Source organism: Poecilia reticulata, linkage group LG21 (genome assembly GCF_000633615.1).
Source record: "Poecilia reticulata strain Guanapo linkage group LG21, Guppy_female_1.0+MT, whole genome shotgun sequence".
Lineage (NCBI taxonomy): Eukaryota > Metazoa > Chordata > Actinopteri > Cyprinodontiformes > Poeciliidae > Poecilia > Poecilia reticulata.
In genome coordinates, this window is record NC_024351.1 from 12,206,796 (window position 1) to 12,229,844 (window position 23,049).

Consider the following 23,049-nt stretch of genomic DNA (forward strand, 5'->3'; position numbering starts at 1 on the left):
TGTCGAAAACTTTAAAGAGAAACTCCAGGAATCTCTAAGTTTGCAAGGTTAAACTAGTGGATATTTTACGGTGTTTAAGGGTGATGTTTGGAGATTACACCAAGACACTTAATCTCTTCCAACACATCGAGGCTCTCCATTAACAAATATGCATGATTGGTGTTGTTTTTGACCTCCTGTTGGCTAGTCAGAGAAAATCGTACATATTTTTCTAAGACATAAATAATGTTAAAGCCAACAGCTGCTCCATGACTACAGACAGTATATCAGCAGTCGTTCCGGCGTATGTGTATAGCTACATTGTCATCAGCATATAAGTGTATTTTAACATTTGACCAAAGAGTTAAAATAGAAGCTGAAGTTCCAAAATTAGAGCCTGGTGGAACTCCTTGTGGTGAAATATAATTGTGCATTTCAGTTATGAATCTAAGCAGTTTGGGAAGGTTAAAGCAATCTATCTGTGGGACTGAACACAATGTTTTTATGATTCATTAAAAATTAATCCATCACTCAGTCTTCTCTTTCCATGTGTTCAGTTATATGATATTGCATATAACTGAAGCACACTGTGCTTTTGCCACTCTAACTATAACTTTGACTTCTAATAGTTTGTTTAAAAGTTATGATAATAGACTTCCTTTTGTTTGACGGAATTACATTTAAGACTTAATTGATATTTAACTTTAATTAAATGTAATACTTTTACTTTGTTTTGACTTTGAATTTAATTTAAAGAAATTAACTGATATTCCTCAGGGTCACTTTAAACTTTACTCTTATTTTATCATAACCCTTCTATTCTGTCGAGTTAATAAAAGTTCTCCCGTATGATTTTCTGCGGGGACAAAAGAAAGCAAAAGATAGTTGGTTGCGACAGCATCAAAGCTTTTGTGCTGCCATCTGTGAGCCTTTAAGTCAGTGCTGTGCCCAGAACATTTCATACTATATATCCATAATTTAAAGAAATTTAAAGAACTTTCACCCTCTGAGTGTATATACACCCTGAGAGCTGGTCACGGGGGAAGTCAGAGGCAGCTTGACATCTTTGTGCAGCTTTGCCCGTAGTGGAAATGACCTCTTCCTGACTGTAGCTTTCATGTGTTCTCCGTCTCTCTTTAGGTTTGTTTTCCTCTCTGCTGCAGCAGAAATTAGAACAGATGGAGCAGAACATGACAAAACAGCCTAATTAAGAGAGTGGTGCACTTCCAAATCCCCACATGTGGAAACTCTGTCCAGAACCATGACAGAACATGTTGGCACCAAGGAAGAAGAAAAAAAACAAAGCAAAACAGTTTTTCAAATTTGCATGATTCATCTTCAACTAAAAAAAAAAAATGCATTTTTCCCTACAATCTTGTAGCCTTGCAATATAGATTGTGACCAAAAGGTCACTTAATCATCTTTTCTGTGGCGCTTCACCCTTTGTCATTGCAGGATTACAATATGAAATGAGTTACATGGCTGAACACATTTACATGCTGAAGATAATTTAGGCATCAATCAAAACAAGGCAAATATTACATATGAAAATTGACACTACTTGGACAGAGGTCTACTCTTTCATATGGTGTGGTTTAAATAATAAAAAAAAGACTGCTGTTGCTTTAAATATTGGATTAAATCGTTATTTTTGTATTTTAGCTTCATAAACTGACACTTTTAAAAAATTTTTACCTTAACTTTTGGTAGATATTTACTCCTGCTGTACAAGTTATTACAGTACGTTTGAATAATTATTGATGGCTATTTGCATATTACATTGATTTTAATTGGTTCAGGTTTACTAGCACATTGTACATACCAGTGTACGAAAGTTTTGGTATTTTTTCCGATTGTTCCTATTTTTTTCGCAGTACGTAGTATGAAAATGTTCATTTTTATTTTTATACATATCGTCACGGTAACGAATACAGTATAGTTACAAATACAAATTCAAGCTTTGGATCATTAATCTAGACTAAACAAATTTTTATATCCACAACATGTCGTAATTTGATGAATTGTTTTGAGAGTATTTACAGCAGCATGGTTTTAACTTCCACGTGTACCACCAGCAGCCTAAGTTACTGGTTTAGGCTACTAAGCCAGTGACGAGTAATGAGCTCAATAAACAAGAACAAACATCAAACAAAAGAAATATCCCTTGGTGTCCTATTAATTCACTGAACCCTGCCTTTTATTATTTTTTTTATTGACGTGGGCCTCACACAAGACGTTCATTAAGATTTTTAGCAGTGAACTCCTATATTTAGAGTTCTACAGCAGATATCTGTTATTTTAAATTAGCCTGCAGCCCTTTCTAATTGAAACAATGCTGTCGTTTACCCAGTAAAGGTCCAATTAGTAACTCCTCTGCTTGAAGGGAGTCATCACAGTTCAGACTGCAGAGCTAACACACATAAAATAGTTTCGTATTGCCTCCAAAAGCTACCTGAGCAATACCAAGTCACAATTCGTCTCGAGTGTATTCACTTGTATTTGTCGCTGCCTGAGCTCAACAAAAACTCTCAGAGTAGATGATAGTGCCAGGTTTGACTGGGAACTTGATTGCACACCTGTAGTGTCAGAGCTTCTGGGACTAATTTCTGCACTGTACATGCAAGAATGAATCTCAAATGAAGCGCACACGCCTTCAGAAACTGCTAAACCGTCCAGCTTCCTCTTGAAATRTTTCCWCACTTTCTAATATGGCTGAGTAAAGCAGGTGTAGTGATATTGTGGGAATCTAAAAGTTTCCACATGTTTGCTAAACACAAAGTAAGTATTACTTGTGAGTTTCAAAATAAAATATTTCCCCTTATTTATTACGTATTTAACAGTTTTCTCTCAAGTGTTAATCTAATTTTCAGAGCAATATGTTGAAGTAGAAGTTTTGGCCTAAACGTTCCAGGCGTCTTAATATTCAATCGCACACAGGCTGCACAAGCTTGCTATGTTTACATAGTGTAGGAGTTATTACCATGGTGATGTGTCTGCATCTTCTACAGGACCTGAATGAGAAGAAGAAGCATTGTGCCAATTTGAAGCCTCYCACATCAGGGTTTTTTTTTCCCATGTTGTTTTGTCGGCAGTTGTTATACTTCACCTTAAACAATAGGTTTGTGTTTGAAATGAAGAAGAGGAATCAATGTGGAAAGGATTATATTTTTTCTCACCATGACTACATTTTGTTGTATTTTATCAAGTTTATAGTGGAACCCAGAAAGTTGGAGGAAGAGTTTTCATTGCATCCGAGTCACTTTTTTTTGTTTTTTTTTCCATTGTACTGGTCTGTTTTATTCATACAATTGATGTACAAGTCTATGCTAAGGCACAAAGAGAAACCTTGAAGGAAAGCACATTTCAGCTCCGTGTTAGACATTGTGTTAGACATTGTCTTTCATGTGTGGGAGGCTTCAAAGGCAGCAACACGGTTAGCAGTGGTTGATTACGGGCTCCTTATAAGGGGTTTTCTTCCGTGGAAGGGCACGGAGAAGACAGAAGGAGTACGGCTGTGTTCAGGGTGTGTGTTATCACTCCATCAGCTCTGTCTGCTTTCTGAGGAGAGAACAGCAGCAGTGGGAGGGGAGTGGGTGGATATCAAAAGGTGAAAGTCAGACTGCTGCAAAGCTTTAACCAATGCAGTACGATTTTGACTCAGTTGCAGGATTTAACATACTTTAGCCTTATGTAATACTTGTGGTCTTTGCCGTCTGTCTCTGTGGAAACGAGTGGTTATTGAATGTACTTTATCTATTGCATTCTTGTCAAATTAACTGATACTATAAACTTAATAATACTTAATGATGCTTAATAATACCATCGTTTACTCACTCATCTCAGTGTTTAGGGCATCACAATATCCGTCACATCAATGTCAGGGCAGTGTTTGGTCTTGGTTACATTTACTTGACTGACATTACTAACAAACACAGCATCTCTGGTTGGGGACAGAAGAGCCTGAGGTGGAAGATAAAACATCTGAAGTTTAACAGGAAGCTGTTGGTCAAAGGAAGGTGGAATGTCTGTTTAACTGGCAGCAGGAGACATCCTGTCCTCCTTTTGTCAATAGCTAGTAGCAATGTCTCGGCAATGTACCTCAACAGCTCAGCAGCTTGTTGCTAAGATCTCCGCTGTGGAATTAGCTCGCCGTGTATTACTGTGGAGGAGGGAGGCCAAGTTTATTTCAAGTTATGCAAGGATCTTGGAGATAAAGTGGCATTCTGGTCAGGCGCTGACTGCAGCAAAGCTTTAACTTAGCACAATGCTTTCTCAGGGAGCAGAGGAAAGAGAGAGGGTTTCCCCTCACAATTTTTTCTCTTCCACAAACCGATTCTAATTTCTCTCTCCTCAGTGTCTCATCTTTTTTTCACAGGAGAAAAATTACACACTGGATCAGGTGCTGACTGGAGCACATTAAGGAAATGTCCTGTTACTCATCAAGCACAATAGCCGTTGCGTAAGCTGTGGAAACCAGAAAGTGCTCATTAATGTCTTGTGAACACTTAGTACAAGATGTTACGCAGCGTATTCATGAGAATGTTTGGAAGGTAATGTTCTCCTCAAGAATTAAAACATTGTTTATGTAAATCAGTTGTGGAGAGTCGAGTATAAACTGCTTAAATCACCCTGAGTAGCCAGATTAACACTCATGATAGCATGTATCCGATAAAGAGGTCCTTAACTCATTGGTACCTCATGTCAGTGTATTTTTTATCTTCTGTATATGAATAATCTTAGATAAACAGATGTGCACGGTAGCATATATATATATAAACTTACATATAGACACATACAAAATTATTTCAACATATAATAGGTGTTGTATATGCATATATAAAGTGTAGTTATAAGTGTATTAATATACTGATAATTCTTTTTAGCGCATAATATAACATTTCTGTGTTGGCATACAGTGGGTAGTTTACAATGGCATTGGTTGGGGTGTAATTTTTAGAGATGTGACATCTGTTCAAATAAAGTGTTGAAACCATCTCTCAGGCAGATGAGCTGCAGGCTAAATGTGCAACAAAGCTGTATCACTGCATTGCTGGGAGAGTGGGAGGTATTGACCAAGACAGAGTTGAGCTAAGCTTCCTCTTCCTTGCTGCTGCCCGAAGGCGATCCAGAGTCAGCCATGTGACACAGCTCATTTTTTTCTGGAAAAAAAAAAAGTCTGCTGGGTTTCTTTAACTTGACATAACCTCCCTCACTGAGACTGATGTGTCGGTCGCTGTGTGCTAGTGCATGTTGCAGTTGTGATGCGTTCCGCACATCGGATGGCACTGAGCACTTAGGGGACCAATTCAGTGTGTTACACTAAAAGCAAGTTGTTATATGGTCTGAATGAATAAATATATGTGGCAAGCAGTCTGCTTTACTGGTTTTGAGAAGTGCTAAAATAAATTATGGTATTTTCAGACAGTGAAGATATTTGTATTTATTAGCCTTTAAAATTTGATTTTGGGATCATAATTTATACGTACTTAGAATAAACTGACATTATTCTCCTATAGTTACTCCAGTTGCAAATTCAAAGTCATTAATATGCAGATAATACATAATTAAGGTAGATTTGGCAGCAGGATGATGCATCGCGTGTACTCAAGCAGCACCAGTGATTAAAACAGATTGCATGATATTAACAATAGTTTTATGTCTACCACTTTTGAATGATTGACTGATTAATTAAAAGTATTTATTGCCTTCTTAATAGTTTTTCTCCCCTTCATAATTCTCTCACACCCCCAAAAAAGGAATAGGGTGAATAGACTTTGCTCAGTTTGATTTACTTGATATTAAAAATCTAATCTAGGTTGAAAGATTAGTCTCTAAACAGCTAATTATGAAGAAATCAACRCACCTCAAGATAATTCCTGTAATCAGAATCCTGCGGTGATATCAGAAAGGAAGGCTGATGATTTTTCCTGAGGGTGRAAACAGATGTTGTTTGGCTTTTGACTCACTAAATCAGATGTTGTGACATTCTTGACAGCATGCAGGGATGCACTATGGCTGGCTTTGCTTGGTTCTGACGAATAAACAGGTGATGAACAGTAAAGCATGCATCCAAATGCAGTGCTACATTTAATCAAATAATTATTCACGACTGAGTTAATGAACAAGAGTTATTGTCAAAGTCATTTTGAATGTTTTAACTGCATTTTTTTTTCCAAAAATACAAATTAAAACAATCACAACTCTGTGGGATTTAGATTCGTTGCCGATTTTAAGTTTGACAGAAGCAGATAAGTTGAGCAAGTCTGCAGGACTCTGCTAGGAGTGAGTAAGCTTAAAAGACACTATGAGTGAAATTATTTTAAATATTTTTAACAGTTACMTGTTGCCACAAGGGTTAGAGTCACTCTACTTAAATATTAACYCAGGTCACGTGGTCACAACCATTGGTTATGATTTAATTGCTAAAAATTACTGCTTTTCTTAAAATGGCAGGAACCGTAATTACTCTATCCACCCTTTGATGCTGGTCATTTAAAAACTATTCTGGTTCTATAAATTGCTCATTTTTACACACATTTTCTTTGAGTGAAATACACTTAACCTCCAAAAAGGCATGATACAAAAGATGTCAGTTTTACATTCAGTTTACGGCTTGCAGCTGCTGCTAATAATCAAAGTTTGCACTGATAATTCAACAGTTGCTTTCTTAAACCGATTCAAAGGTCCATTCTGCAAATCCATCCGTGACTTCAAGAGTAAAGAATCTGCACCACACTGCATGCTATTTATGTCTCCTGTACACTTCTGATACTAAGATCTACCAAACCCCACACAGCCTTGAGAATCCAGCTACAATTCCTGGGTTTTAGCGGTGGTTGCTATGGCAACTGTGCTTTTTATTTTTGGCTCCTTCGAAATACTGTGCAAGATTTAGAGATCCCAAATGTTATGTAAGATGAAGTGCCCTGTTTCAGGCTGGGGTTTCCTGCTGCAGCGAACTTAATTAATTACGGGGGAATGGCACACACTTCAGGTGCTCCAGTGTGTACCTGAGAGCTTTGATCACATCTTTCCATTTTATGAATCAGACCGTGTTTCTGTGCAGGAAGCTGTAGGCGCAAGTTATATTGTTCGCAGAAGTGCGTTGGACATACTCTTCAATTAGAGGTGACTCATATCTTAATGGTTCAGAGATGAATAGGTAAAGATCTAGACGTTTGCACTGAACGTTAGAAACAACCTTAACAGCATAAATAAATCTTTATAACAACAGATTAAAAGAAATAAACAAACCTTAATGAGATCAGACACAGATGGCTGAAGCATTTGCTGAACTATTTAAACCTCCTTTTCATCTTAAACTTTCACAATCTTGTTTAGGTAGTTAAAATATTTCTCATCATGCCAAATGGCAGCACATTTTACTTTTTATGCTAAGAAAAACAAACCAAAACCACTTCATTTGGAAGCATTTGATTGAGCTTAGCAAAGTCTGAATGTCTGCAATAGGACACCAAATCCCACAAGTTAAGATTAAGATGAGCAATAAGGAAAGAGAGGAGGAAAAATTTTGAAATTAAGGTGACAAAAACATCTAGGTAGATTCAACCTGGCCTGAAAATGTTAACTGGGTGCTGAAGACCAAATTCAATTGTCAACTCAATGTTGCTCGAAATAATCAAGTGAGAGATCAGTTTATTCTATGTCCCTATCTTTGCTTGCAAGAGCTTTCATTTCCTAAATGTCTGATTTATTGAAAACCCCTTGAGGTGACTGAACTATGGTGATGGTTTACAGCTGTATATGTTAAGCATCTACTTGAATCATGTAGTTTMATCTTTCAGCGTCACGCTGCAGCGCCCTCCACAGTTATTGGCATTATTGATGGGTAAAAATATCGCAATCCATCTTTTTATTGCAGTAGTTTAACCTCATATTTGTACAGATTTGAGATACCAACCCTTAAGGTAAATATGTTTTAATACTTTTTAAAATTGATAATAAGGTTTGCGATCTTTAAATTTACAACTACTGGCATTTTCCTGGTGTATCTACACACACACACACACGCACGCACGCACGCACGCACGCACGCGCGTACTTACATTGATAAGAAACAGAAAATTAACACTTGGCACTGAATCCAGAGAATTTGGTTTAGTTTGCTGTGCAAACTATTGTATTTGTATTGTATTTGTATTGTATTGTATTGTATTGTATTGTATTGTGAACCTACTCAAACAGAAGATGACATGGCATCAATCTGTGACTTGTTATTTGAAAACCAACACTCACTAAAACACCTTCCCTGATATTTCCTTTCTTGTTTTGGTTGTCCTTAGTTTCTTAAATATTGTGTTTGTAACTTAGGCATCATAAAGTTCAAYAAAGAATTTTTAAATGTGAATTTAAGAGGACACACATTTCAAAATCWAATTTTCAAGCTCAATTTTATGGTTAGCTCATGCCTCTCTTCAGATGTTCACAGTCTTCTATTCTTGAGGCACAATAGGATTCAGTCTGCTTGTCGCAATCATTGGTTGAATGCAGAAACCAAACGCAGGTTTACCAGCAAGCAGACAGCTTGTGAATGATAGACTTTAGCAACTTATTTAATAACAGCAAACAAAATCACTGTTATTACAGGAATAAAAAGGAAGGGAAGCCTAAKGTAGAACTCAACTMTAATGAGTGGCTCSCAAAAGACAGACGACTGTGACAGAGCAAAACAGAGCAGGAGATGTTTGAACTGAGAAAAGATACAAACTAACATGTTTCAGGTGGTGTGAAAAATAAAATAAAAATACTCAACCTGGAAAAATGAGCAAAAAGTTGGGCAAAAAAACAAAAACAAATTTTAAAAATGAACAACAGATAGTAATCCCCCATACAGTTGATTCTGTGTTCTTTCTTCTCCATCTCATTTCTTTTTTTAACTCAGTAAGTTCAATTGYTCTGGTCTTAAGAGTTGATTGCTTATGATTTCCTTTTGGTTTTTCACTTCTTCTCATTGATGAATGTTTTACATTTGGGTTTAATTCAGCTTCTTTTCCAATTACTTTACCTACAAGTCGCATGCGATTCCACTGAAATTGAAAAATAAACAATTTAAGCATTCTGTATGAAACATGAGGTAAGCAAGTTTCTTACCTCAGTGTGTAGTGTAGTGACAGTGTAGTAGCCTTGCAAATAGACARCAAAGGACGAGGCTCTTTGTGTCTGAGTCACACAGAAAACGATTTAATAATCTCTGATCTATTTTTTACTTGCATTGTTCTTGTGTCTCTTTGTTGCTTGGAATTTATTCAAATCTCTGACTTTCCAATTTCCTTCCCTTACAGCACTCAATAAATCACCTACAGAAAACCTTCCGTGTGAACGTTTCAAATAAAACTTTTCAGAGTTATTKCACATTATTGTATTGAGAGAAAAGTTTTCATTGAACCCAACTGTGACTTTAATATAATTCCTTGCCAGTCTAGGCCTTGGAAAGTATTATTTATGCTAATAATTTCTWATTTGAAGTYAATATACTCTCGAGTGTTTATAAAGAGGTAAAATGWRATTATTTTAATATGCATGACACTTAACAGATGAGTGTAAAGAATYACAGTAGTATTAAAATGTTTGAAGCACAGCCAAAAACGAGATCAGATGAAGACATTTAAACTGGACTTWTGATTTCCTGATTCCTCCAACTCTGTGATTTTAATGTTTTCCTCTCCTTCTTTCTTCTTTCTCTGCATCAGACCAGAAGTTTACATCTTGGTCCCCACCTCGGAAGGTAAATGAAGGCAGACGTCTCCCCCCTGCCAGGAACATGAAGGGCTTATCGGGCAGTCGTTCCCAGCATCATATCCCTTTACCTCATGGTTTGGACTACGATCCCCACATCCACGACTTCCATGGCCACTATGGCTCTGAGTCCCGCCACCCGTCATACCTGCTCAGTCCCACAGAGAGCTGCCCCGTGGAYTTCCACCACCGGTACTCGCCCCGAAGCTCCATCCACTCTGACTGCATGATGATGTCCCCTGTCATGATGCCTCCACCTGCCGCATCAGACCACATCTCCAGCAGCACCTTCCCCAGAATGCACTACAGCTCTCAGTATTACGACTCAGCCACCCGGGAAGACTGCGCTGCCATCACGGCCTCCGCCACCTCGCCGGCTGTCACTGCTGCGGCAGCCGCTGCTGCTGCCTCCTCCCACCACGCCGGCACTAAAAGCAATCGCCTTCCAGCTAACCTGCTAGACCAGTTTGAGAAACAACTGCCACTTCACCGCGACGGCTTCCACACGCTACAGTACCAGCGCACGTCCACAACCACCGAGCAACGCAGCGAGAGTCCCGGCCGCATCAGACACCTCGTTCATTCAGTTCAGAAACTCTTCACCAAGTCCCACTCTTTGGAGGGGTCATCCAAGATGAATGGCACAAAAGGTGATGTAGGAGGTGGAGCAGGGTCGTATTACCATCATGGCCACCACTCCACCAAACACAGCAGCAAGAGGAGCAAAAGTAAAGAACGTAAGCACCGCTCTGGAGGTTGGTGGAGCTCTGATGACAACTTGGATAGTGACAGCACCTACCGCACACCGAGTGTAATGTCGAGACACCACGGGGAACACGTCAGCCACTGCTACCCAGAATCCATGCACAGCCACCACTTTGGAGAAATGTCGCTCAAGGGCTCCAAGAGTAACAACGATGTCAAGTGCTCAGCCTGTGAAAGCATGGCCATGGCACCTGAGGGAAAATTCATGAAGAGGAGCTCCTGGTCGACACTCACGGTCAGYCAAGCCAAGGAGGCCTATAGGAAGTCATCGCTTAATTTGGACAAACCCATGATGCACACCGACCTCAAAACGTCTTCACGAGCATGTCACTACCTTCAGGTAAGTGGGCTTTTACGTCATAAAATTGCTTTTATACCATTGTCACCTTCCTAAAATAACGGCATAAGCAATTTTTACCAAAGGTTTTTTTTTAACCTAAATACAATTTTGGGGTGGTGGTGATTTTTTATTTCCCCCAAAATCAGCTTTGGCAAAAAAAAAAAAAAAAAAAAAAGAAGAAGCATAGACAATTATTTTAGGAAGGTGACGATATGTATATTGGAGCACTTATGGATGCAACTTTATGATGCCATGTATAATTAGAAAAGATACATTGATTATGTTTTGTTGCCAAGTCGGAGTCCACCATTTGACTTTTGATGTTAAATTACAGTTTAATTCTTCATTAAACTTAACTAATGTACACTATCAGTTTACCAGGTTCTAAGACTGTTTCAATTAAAACTCAGACTATTCCTGCAGAAATACTATTTTGTATATCGCATTATCTTTGAAAATTCASTGAGATGCTTGCAAAGAAATGTGAATGAATTAAACTAACTGTTCTCRTAAAAAAGTACTTTGTGAACCAAATTAGGAAGGAAGCAAAATGCTCAAATGTAAGTCATTTTAAGTTAGATAGGCTAGTCTGAAGTACCAAGCAAACAATAACACTCTATATGCTTAGGTTGTAACTGGACAGAAAATGTTTAAATAATGAAATCCTTAAGATGTCTTTAAGAGGTATTGATATTTATTAAGAGTATAGATATTGTTTTCCCAGTGACGCCTTGAGATTCACAGTCAGGAATAGAAGCAAAATGCTATTTTTTTCTGTGCTACATGGAGTCCTTTAATAGAGAAGCATGTTTTGGCAGGTCTCTGTGTTGGGCAAATGAAGAGGCTGCAGGTGGCACATGGGCACAATCTGTTCTAAGAATGTTCACAAAGAAAAGGCTGTTTAGTGGGGAAATGAAGAGGAAGCTTTGTACAGCAAAGGATGAGTTAGCTAATCAGATTTAATAGTTTTTATTTTCTGGGTTGTTGTTTTTTTTTAGCATTTTTTCCTCCAAATGTTTGACAGTTGATAGTATGTATTATTTTCTTCCAGAAGCTTTTARCCCACCAGATTGGTAACTTATATCCTTAAACCTTATTTAGTTCACAAACCAGCATATAAATCTGCAAAGTGTCAGCAAACACAACTACAACTACATTTGCTCTTGATTAAATCAGGATTTTTGCATTTTGCTTGTTGGTTTTATTTGTAGGAGTTAATGCACTTTTCAATCTAAAAACACATGAGAGTCACTACAAACACTATGCTCTCTGGTCCTGTAATTCTATACAAAAAGACAGGTGCTTGTCAAACACTTTAGTGTGTATAATGCCTGTGTTTGACACACTTCCTCACTGTGAAAAACATCAAGCATCCTTCGTAATCCTTTTGACCACCCCTGGAGGAGCATTCACCTCAGTTTGTAGCAAACAATCACTGAAGCTAGTAACAGTGTGAGTAAGGCACGCAAGAGGAAATTTTAAAAAGAAACTCAATGTTACAGGGATAGGAAATTTTAACTGTCATTTGGGGGAAAAAAACAACTCTTAAAAAAGATGACTTGTGGAGAGTAACTTAAAACTGAGTCAAGAACCCAGGTTCTTTTTACAGGTTGTCATGATTAAAAATACAAACCGTTTGAATTGGTAGAGGGGAAAAAAAGAATCTGTACATCTGCTGGTTTACTGCTTAGGTCCACTGACACTGAGATTCACAAATGTATTAATATCATTTGAACTTTTACATTTTGTCACCCGATAGCCACAGATTTATGCATATTGCATATTTTAAGTACAAAACTATAAAAGTAAAAAGAATTATAGTTATAATTTGTTTTACAAATAGAAATCAGAAAATTGCATTTGTTTGTATTTTCACGATACCTCTGAATAAAATCCAACACAAGGTCCCAAGCAAATGCTTTATACATTTTTGAGGATCTCATTTGTAAAGAAAATATAATTTATGCTTTATGTTTTACATAAAATCTAAATAAAAGTTTGGTTTTGGGTTGTAATGAATGCTTCTGCAAAGCAATGCTGCACATAAAAGAATTATTTGGTCAGGTTCTAACAGAAAATTGTTCTTGCTCGTTATCCATCTTAGTTTACTGAAATGAGAACTGAGTAAATTTACAGAAACAAGTGCATGCACTTCCAAACTAGGTTATTGATCTGACGAAGAGGTTTTCAAATACAGTCTTCCTAGAAAGTAACTGCTTGACTAACTCACCCTGGTGTAAGAACTTTTTCAGTGAATTGGACTTTTTACCCAAAGATTATTTTAACACAAACTCTTTTTGGTGTTATATTAACTAATGAGGCTGTAAAGCAGCTGGTCTGTCTGGTAGCCTGAGAGGCTCAGCACATCTTGTCAGGTATAGCATCATATGAGCTCCAACAGTAGTGCTAATGAGCTGGTGCACAGCCTCAGTAACTGATTGCTGGCTTGTTAACTACAGTCTCAGATGATCAATGGCTGCACATTAAGATGAAAATCATTCTTTTTCTGCTGCTGTCATTAAGGCGTATTAATTTATTTAGCACATTATGGATGGATGTTCTTCCACTCATGTGGGGAAGGATACATTTAACAAAAAGATGTCATGCATAATGATTTAAGTTTTTGTTTTTTCACATTTTGAAACATCATATGATATTTAGTTCTTTATATTTCTGTTCCGTCATTAAATTCAATAAACAGGACAGGTAGAGGTCAAATTATGACAGGAGCTGATTTTGGACATGAGCAGAATAGAGTGAGAGGGATGGAGGCAGACTCCTCGATGTCGGAGCCAAAAAGAGCAATCAGCTCATGTGCTTTCTCTGACAGTATTCAGCAGTTGTGACAGAGACACAGCCAAGTCATGTAAGTGGATGAAGTGAGCGACTGGAAGAGCAGAGGAGAGTCTGCACTGTGAGCAAAAAAAGCTTCTCTCTCATGACACAACTCAATTCCCTCCCGACACTTTGTAATTTATTTTAATTTCAGAACTGTTAAAAAGAAAAAGTCCCCATTTTAATTAATTATACATCAGCCTGAATTAAATCTGAGAGACTCCTGTGAAAACACCTCAAACAATCAAAATGTTGCAGCCATTTCTTTCCTTAGATCGATAAACGGGTCAAATCAAATTTCAACGACCCCGTTTTAGTTTACTTTTAATTATTGATTTTACTGCTTTCTATTGAATTGAGCAGACAAAAAGTGAAACTAACTCAATTATAAACTAATTTGTCCTCAAATCATAATCATAATTAAAGGGAGATCTTACACCGGCCCAGCAAAGATGAGCATTAAATAAAATCTATTGGTGAGTAAAAATCTGCATTTTGAATACCAAGGAACCCAACAGATCAGGGATAAAACTCTTTAAAAGTTTAAAACTTAACACTCATCTTCTTGTTGTTCTAAAACCTGAAATGAATTAGAATTTTTAATGCTACAGCAATGAAAGAGAGAACAGGAAAGACCCATGAGCACAGAGAAAACATTCCTGAGCATCTGTTGCACTCGGACAGAGGAGGTTTTTTTTGGTGACTAATCATGACAGTAACTGTTGCCACTTCAAAAGATCCTTTAAATATAACTTTGCAAATAATGAGGCAGCACTGCACTTTGTCGGGCTCAGAGAGCATTATGATAGTTAGAACAGACTCAGATGTCTGCATATGGAAGAATATGTAATTTTCTGCATCTAGAATTTCTTCACAAGCCAATTTTCTTCTCAATCCAACAGGGACTGAATCTATAAAATTAATTTCACTAACATCTCTTTTACACCAATACCTGTACAGACAGTACAGACAGGAAAGTAATTACAGATGCTTCATGTCTGGCCACTGTGGCTTTTTTTTTAATCAGACAACATTAGGCACTTTGCTGAATAAATCTCTCTAGTTTCCATCTCACATGATGTATCCAAACATGTGTATGCATACATCCCTTTGGTCTGAGAACTTGAAAATATAAAAGTTGTTCAAAAAAGTAAGAATAAATTAGTTCAATTTGTACACCACCAACCACAAAATGATGATAAGCTTCTATTTCATTAATACATCCGTCTATTTGAGGGACATATTTTTTTTTACAGTGTCAGCATCAGTGTGTGTGTGCAGTGTCTTTTGATGACTACTCTTCCAGCAGGCATCAAACTTTTATTGGATGTAGTTTTATCCAGTTAAAAAACATGCAAATGCTAAAAGAAACACTTTTCAACAAGGCTCAGTGAAGAAATATAGCTGGAAATATCTTACCATGGAGTATAGCAGGAATGTTGTATCACAAATTCCTGAGTTCATAGTATATCTAAAAACCAACAGGTAACTGCTTTTCTATGTGTGTAATATCACTTGAGCTAAGTAATGCAAGTCTGCTTTTCATTGAAGATCACATATATTTTCCAGGAGTCATAACCTGGCTTATCTCTCCCCAAAATTACAAAATATTGCAACATAAAAGTCATAATGTGAGTTTTGTTGCATACATTTTTAAAAGTTACACACAGAGCTTTCAAGCTGAAAGTTGTACCAAAGAGATGCAAAGAGCTGATACAACATGATCTATCATCTTACAATAGCAGCAGAGGAAGATAGCAGTGGAAGCAGAATAAGTTTCTGCTGTTAAAAAGACAAAATAAGAATAGAAAACTTGTTTTTTAAAATGGTTTAAAACAGTTTTTTCCAGATGTACAGATATTTGCACATTCATTTGAATGTTGTAGCTGTCAGGCYGTTCTCCAGTGCTGCAATTACATAAAGCCCTCTAAGGTAATTAATTAAAACTAACTGATATTTCCTGGATAAAATAAATAATTTWAATATATTTAGTTTCTCCTTTTGTCATTGCTTTACTTYGTGAGGAAWGAAAGAMAATGTYTATGTTACACTGCTAAATCAGGAAAAGTATATCGGTCTTTGTCATTTACTGTACATTAMATGATTTCCATGGTGACACTGAACATAATACAGAAAAGGTTTTTGAACTTCGTTTTGCTTGAGAGTGCATGTTTCATYGTCTTAAATTACTTTGAGTTTCAGAATTATGAAGCATCTCAGCCCACGCATTTTGTTTGTCTTGGTTTGCATAGAGCTTTGTTTGAATCACTCAGATTTGCAGAAAATACAGGGATTTCTTCTACCAACAACTCTAGTTGGAACAAGAAATCCATCCGGTTTATTTTTGTCCCAGAAATCACACTAGAATTATTATAACACAGAATGAAAAAGTCAAGATTCTTTTCCTCTAACTTTTTACTCTGCTAGCACTGTTGTTCACCCTTAAAAAGAACAAATTCTYAGTCTGTTTTATGCAGGTTAAAACAAAATCAACTCATCTTAGCTCATGCTCTAAACACTCACRTTCAAAGTCCCAATAATAAGTATTGCTGTTTATTCATCAGATCTTGCATGAAAATATATAAATGTCGTTACTGATCAATTAGCATATCAACTGATAGATGGGTGGTCTGTAATTMATTTATTCTGATCTGCCAACCTGGGTACCAGGAAAAAAAATGTCACTATGACCTACTTAGTTTGATGATTAGTCCAAATAACCCTCCTAAAACCAGAATTAGGTCCAGTTTCATTTAGGTTGGTTTAATTTATGACTGTTTTCTTTATAGCTTTTTAACTTTGTGTTTTCATTATGTAAAGCAACCTGAACCGTTGTGCTGCTGAAATGTACTTGATTGATCGACTAATTGACTGATTCAAAGACAGCTTGTTTGTGAAACAAACTGCAGTTATTAATTCTTGCCTTCAAGGGGGATGATGCATCATAAAGCAGTAAAGGATTGTCCACCTGAAATGGCTGTTGATTTATCTTTTGCAATAATAATAAATGATGCTAGGAAAAGCTGTGCTCAACTCAGAGGTTTATCGTGTAAAAACTAGCATCATCAAGTTCAAAATATTCACTCTGTCCCTTAAAATTACTGCAAAGAACATCAGCTCTTAAAATACTGATATTTAAAATTTCAATTTCATGCTCTTGTATTTTGACCAAAGAAAGTCTAAGATGCAGGACAGTGTGTCAGTTTGTCAACAAAAAACACAATGTGCCTATTTCAATGTTTTTAAGAATGAATCTGAATATTTATCAATGTTAGCTGAAGGAGAGGCTGTCTCTATCTTATTCTAATGAAAGAGAGAGGTTTAATAATGATATTGTTTATTTTAGCARGYGAAGCTCAGAGGTCAATAAAACAGTTATTGAGCCTAATTTTCCCGTTGGAGACATAAACAAGCAGATCTCATGCAACAGCTTGCCTCATAAACGTCTCGTACTCATTTGGCTCATTGGGCACYATTGTACATGCTAATGATACTTTTTGCACTCACACTAAAAAAAGGCTAACATTTTGCACTCAGAGAAAAAGGAGCATCCGTCTGACATTTCTCCACAAACACTGGACTAAGCATGACAGTGTTTTGCATTAAGATGTGTTGTGTCCTGCAGGTACCCCAAGATGAGTGGAGCGGTTACCCCGGTGACAAAGACGAGGAGATTCCATGTCGCCGCATGCGGAGCAGTAGCTACGTCAAAGCTATGGGAGAGCTGGAGGATGAAAGCGGAGACTCCGACACGAGTCCTAAGACTTCTCCACAAGCAGCCATTCGTCCTGATGCTCTTGTCCTTAAATCAGCCATGCAGAGACCCCATTTAGACTCCCAAAGGTAGGGCTGCCTGCCAAGCACAGCAGGTCCTTATCAGAGCTATGTCTAYGGTTTAGTTTTCAGTTTTTAATGACAGGTATCTTGCTTTATAAGTAAAAATAAGCAAACAGTCAAGCAAACATCAACTAAAATGCTGGKGWACACGTGAAACATTTGTGGGATTTAATAACTTGAAAATACAATGTCGCTAGTTGATTCGCACGCACRAACTGGGTGAACGTTGCCCCTCTTAATGGAATGAATATACTTAATGTGAAAAAAGAAAAATTCTCATTGATAATGTRGCCTAAGCTAATATCAACGTTGGTCAGAAGAATCTGAAGGTTGCCTCTTGGTGTGGTGTCTAAAGTTGCACAAACGTCTAGAAGAAAACTCTGCAGCCTTCGCCTTAGAACGCACTGAGAAAGCAGCCMCGGGTCGCTGTAGTCTGTCTTCCTGATGTGAAATCAAAGAATGTTAGAAAGAGGTAGCTCAGTCTCATGAAATGTGGTGAAGTAAGGCAAAGTTGTTGTAGGTTTAGAGAATGAGCATTGTGGGTCATGGTGCCTTGTAAAATTATTATGAACAAATATTTATTGAGGTCAAACAAAATAGGACATGGTTGTTAAGAAAAAGGTAATGGGACAAGATTCCCACTTATTTTGTTTGTTAGTAGTCCCCATCAGTCAATAGTCAGTACAGGTGTGGTGTTAATTTAATATTTTGATCATTTTATTAGACCATCTCCAAGCACCGAGTCCCCCACATGACCTTTAGTTAGTTTATTTTATTTTGCACAATTAAAATACATATCAAAGATATTAAGAAAATAAAGTAATGAGAACAGTGCAGAAAGAGGGAGGAAATAGCCCAACGGATGTAAATAAAGCCTCCACACAAATTGGAGTTTGCAAATTGTCGAGCACCAGAGGGAAACTCTTGTTCAACAAATATCCAACTAGTAACTTTAACTTTTAGAATAATTATTAAACAGAGGATTTCTTTTTTAAACGGGGCTATGGGAAATTGCCATTAGCAGACAAAAGCAGTGATTACTTAAACCTTTACACTGCTGCCACCTTTACAGTTGAGTGTTCTTCACACTCACAGTCATCTGAACWTACTTCAACAAAAACTGAAAGAATGTTAGAATAATTGTTGACTTCTAAAACAATGTAAAACATTAGCAATGAATTTGAGCTTTGGGGGGTTCCTGTGTGAGGGGACTGGAGTTGTTTGTTTCATACCTGTTGTTTTACTGACTTTCAATTGACTGGCATAATTTTCAATTGAACTTGTTTTTATAATGYTGACTGTCTTTGTGAATTTTTGCTTTAAGTCACTGTAGCTTTTAAATAGAGACAAATTCTGTGAGGCGTCATGCACTACTCGGTTCTCTCTGCCTCYGAGTGCTCTCTGCCCTTTTATTCACCATCATCACTGTGGGGTTCTGATCGCTTCTGCGGTTGTGTGCAAACAAAAACGACCCTGTGGTTTCTTCTGCAAAGCTCACAAATGTAGTAATCYGTCATTGTTCTGAATCTACACTCATTTGTGTGCAACTCTTGTATAATTGGACTCTTAAAGCTGAAGTTAACATAGTTCACATTTGAAACTGTTCTTAAATTKATCTTTTTTTATTTTGTCTGGATTCTGCCTATACATACAATGTATTTTCCCCAGCAWCAGTTTAGYAAACAGTTTTTAAACTGAGAAATGTTGTGTCTCCCCACCCCAACTCGCTCCTGTCCTTGTTCAGCCAGGGTTACCACCTGCAAACCAGAGATTTGCGGCCCCACCCAAGTGTCACGCTGGATCCTGCCACTTCCTTTCATCCCCCTCCTTTTCGCTCTCGCAACCAGAGCTACATGCGTGCCGTTAGCACCCTSAGTCAAGCTAGCTGCGTCAGCCAGGTGAGTCTTAAACATTCATCTGAAGGATGCATAACTTCAAATGTAAAATTGAACTTACCTCATGTTTTGCACCATTTTCACAGCTCAATGTAATGTTACTATTGGTACAGTTGTTGTGGAAATACCTCTCATTTCTTACCTCAGTTTTAATCCTCATCTTCTCTCCTTAAATCTGCATTTCTACCACTTGACACTCAAGCTGAGCAGACAGAAAAAAAAGCCATAAAAGATTTGAGACAAAGAAAGGGAGCCGTCATGAAAACAAGTGTTTACCAAAATGTGGCATCCTTTCTTGACAACCATTGTTTTAAATCAGACTGTTATTAAAACATGACGTTCATTTGTCAGCTGCTTTAGCACAGTCTAAAAATCTAAATATATGACCAATGAGTATGCTGTTATTTRTAGCAACTTGTACACATAATTTTTGATTTGATTTACAAATCTGTTTATCAATTAAGGCATTTCCCATTACAAATTTTGACTTGCTTATTGGCACCCAGGCAAAGATTTATAAAATGTAATTTAGTAGGAAAAATGAACACTTTAATTCCTCTCCTAACAAAGGGTCACGGGACCCAAGTGGCGAATTCTTGGATATTCAAGCATTATCAATCCTTTACTGTGTAGAGCACATTATTTTCTGAATGTGGGTCCTTAAGAAAATAAAGTACAGAGATAAAAGGTTAATTTATTTAAAGACATGGGTGCCCAAGTGTGGAGGAAAATGTTTTGAATATTGATGGTCAAAAAAAAAATCTGTTTTTCAAATTGATCTTCTTTACTAAATACATATATTCTTGGATCTGTTTTTGAAGTAAATATKACTTAGTCTCATTGTAACATTTACTACTTCCTTTCAAAATTTTGTGGTGTAAAGAGGTAAAATGAATTAATTGGAAATTATACTGATGATGAGTTCATCACTGCTCTATTTTAGGACGTAAAAAAACTGGAGTTTTTAACCAATTGCTTTTCATCAAAGTAAAAAACTAAGCTCGAACAATGAATTTTAATATCTAACTATTCATTACACACCAACCTTTACAGGTATGTCGCTCTTTAACACTGTGTGTGGATTCACACAGCTGGATCCTCTGTGGGAGTTATTTCGGACGGCCACTGTGAGATGCGCTGGGGTTGCTGCAGTAAGAAGATGCATGACAGAGCCAGCTCCAAAGCTTCCATATGGAGAAGGGGATACAGCAGGAGAGATTTTGGTCAAAAGATAGGGGCGTACATTCAGGCAGCTGCTCTCTTTTGGATGTACATTTAAAGTTTCTGTGGAATAAATGCAAAATAGAGAGATAATGATTATGTTTTTATACAGTTATTCTAGTGCACAGATCGGTATAAATTCCATAAATACGACACAGTGCATACATTAGAGCATATAAGAACTTTGATCTGTGAATAGGCAGGATACTTTTAAAAACACAAGAAATAGCTAAATTGTTATCTGCTAGAATTCTTACTCTCTCACTTTTTTGCAGCATGTCATGGAAAATATCTTGTGAAATAGTTTCTTTCACTTCATTTTAAATGACTCACTTAAAAAGATAAAGCTAATTTTGAGTCGTCTTCACACAGAAGCACTCTATAAGTATGATGATGAGGATGACAATAATGAGGCTATTGTTAGCCCAACTTGCTGGATTTGGCCAATCAGGTCACAAACAACCAACTCAGCCACCAACCAATTTCTCGGTGCATCTTTAATCATACACTACCTCCAAAACACCTGCTAGAGTTAGAGAGACAATGAACTGACACTGGAATGCGTTTTAATATTTTGTATAATTAGTTATATGTCACAGTCGATCTCATGTCTTATAACAGCTTCTGTATCTTTTTCTGATTTGTCTCTTGTTGTCACCTGCAGTGTCTCCATTTGAGCTGACTTTCATTCAGTTTAAGGTCGAGTTTTACAGTGGCGTTTCCTTTTGCTAACACTCCTTCATATTTGCTGTACAAAGGGGAAGAATCAAAGTGAGAAAGAGAAAGGAAGAGGAAAAATTAAGGACTGCTATTCCTGTTTTTGTCTCTCAGGTGAGTGAGACTGAGATCAATGGCCAGTTTGAGTCAGTTTGCGAGTCCGTTTTTAGTGAAGTAGAATCACAGGCCATGGAGGCCTTGGACCTGCCTGGTTCGTTCCGCACTCGAAGCCACAGTTACCTCCGTGCAATTCAGGCTGGTTATTCCCAAGATGACGACTGCTTGCCTTCAATGACATCCTCCACTGTCACTTCAACTCTCAGATCCACAACAGGTAAAACAACTCCCTCCCCCCCAAAATGAAAGAGGGCTTAGTCTGCATATCGTCATACATCGTATACATGCGTACAAACTTGACATACCTACATATGTACAGTGGGGAACCCTTAAGATCCAGAGATGCCAGGCTGAAGTCCTTTCATTTTCTTTGAAATCTATGGTGTTTATGTCTGTTTTTGCCACTGCTTACTCCCAGTATTTTAGATGGATTTGCTTCTCTGTTAATTTGCATGAACTGTGCATTGGCCAATTTTCCACATCTGTACTATCTGGAAGTTAAAGATGAGGTTTATAATTTACTTAGTGCTATCCTGACAAACMACACAGTCCCATTACACAAGGCATGCACAATAGGAGTAGCCTTTACCCTCAGCATGCTGAACTGTGGTGTTTTATGTGTGGCAAAGCGTGTCAGTTACTTAGGGAGGGGTTGAGATCTGATGTGCTCTAGTGGTTGGTAAGCCTTCCAACCGTCTATCTTGGCTCTACTGAGTGCAAAATTTGTAAATGACTTTCTAATTAAGCACATTACTAAAAAAAAGAAACCAATTTAAGGTAAGTCAAGGAGACTTAGAGAATGGAAGACATGTGCACACACCTGCTGGTTGCACAAAGGAACTGATTTTTATTGTCAATGTTTAAGGAACATATTCACTAGTTTTTTCTTAGTAAGCTGTTGTATTGTGGTGCATAAAACTGCAAACAGCAGTGTTAAATACTTACAGGGTTTCATGTCTATGCTGTTGATGGAATTATTTAAGATTTCAAATGACTGCATTCTATGCAAAGGTCATATCAAGGATTCATTTTTAATTCTGATTTTAAAAAATTACAATGTAGATTTTAACCTAAACTTCTAAATATTTATTCATTACTGAYTCTTGAATGCACTAGAATTACAATATGTTGCTCTTTTAATACTATTTGAATTGGTGTTATGGTCTTATGTAACACAATACACGTAATACATTAAGAAGACTCAAGTACATCAGCATCTTTGTGCAAGCAGAATCTTTGTATTACCTCCCTGAGTAAATGTATTTGATGTTTGCCTGCAAGAGTAAAGCTATGAACCCTATTGAAACATTTTTTTTTTATCTATTTACATGAACTGTTTTTCAATATTATATCCAATAACTTTGTACATTTTGATGTCAATTTATTATTGGAGACATTTGCACTTTTATCTCTCTGTTGGTTTTGTTTTCTTGTTGAATCTGGAGAATGATTTATTTTTTTATCTTTTTATCCTTAATTGGGCTTCCAACTGCAATTTCTTCGTGACTGAACGACTATGGATAAAGGTCTCCAATCCCACCGTCTTATTTGCTGAACTCTATTGACTTAGCCATCGGCACTAAATCC

At 37.2% G+C, this 23,049-nt stretch overlaps 1 protein-coding gene and 1 long non-coding RNA gene across 7 annotated transcripts in view; one reads left to right on the plus strand and one right to left on the minus strand.

Moving 5' to 3' along the window:
• Positions 1–23,049, plus strand: part of dlgap2b (discs, large (Drosophila) homolog-associated protein 2b) — a 92,170-nt gene that overhangs the window by 40,402 nt on the left and 28,719 nt on the right. For all 6 annotated transcript variants that reach the window (XM_008397428.2, XM_008397422.2, XM_008397423.2 and 3 more), the window contains 4 exons: positions 9,690–10,840; positions 17,301–17,518; positions 19,257–19,410; positions 21,460–21,679. In XM_008397428.2, coding sequence (XP_008395650.1) covers positions 9,690–10,840; positions 17,301–17,518; positions 19,257–19,410; positions 21,460–21,679 — 1,743 coding nt within the window. The remainder of the gene's footprint in view (positions 1–9,689; positions 10,841–17,300; positions 17,519–19,256; positions 19,411–21,459; positions 21,680–23,049) is intronic.
• On the minus strand, positions 17,448–20,537 carry LOC103457359 (uncharacterized). The gene is made up of 3 exons (XR_532425.2): positions 20,453–20,537; positions 19,550–19,609; positions 17,448–17,528 (listed from the first exon to the last, which is right to left on the minus strand). It is a non-coding gene; the product is annotated as an uncharacterized LOC103457359 (long non-coding RNA).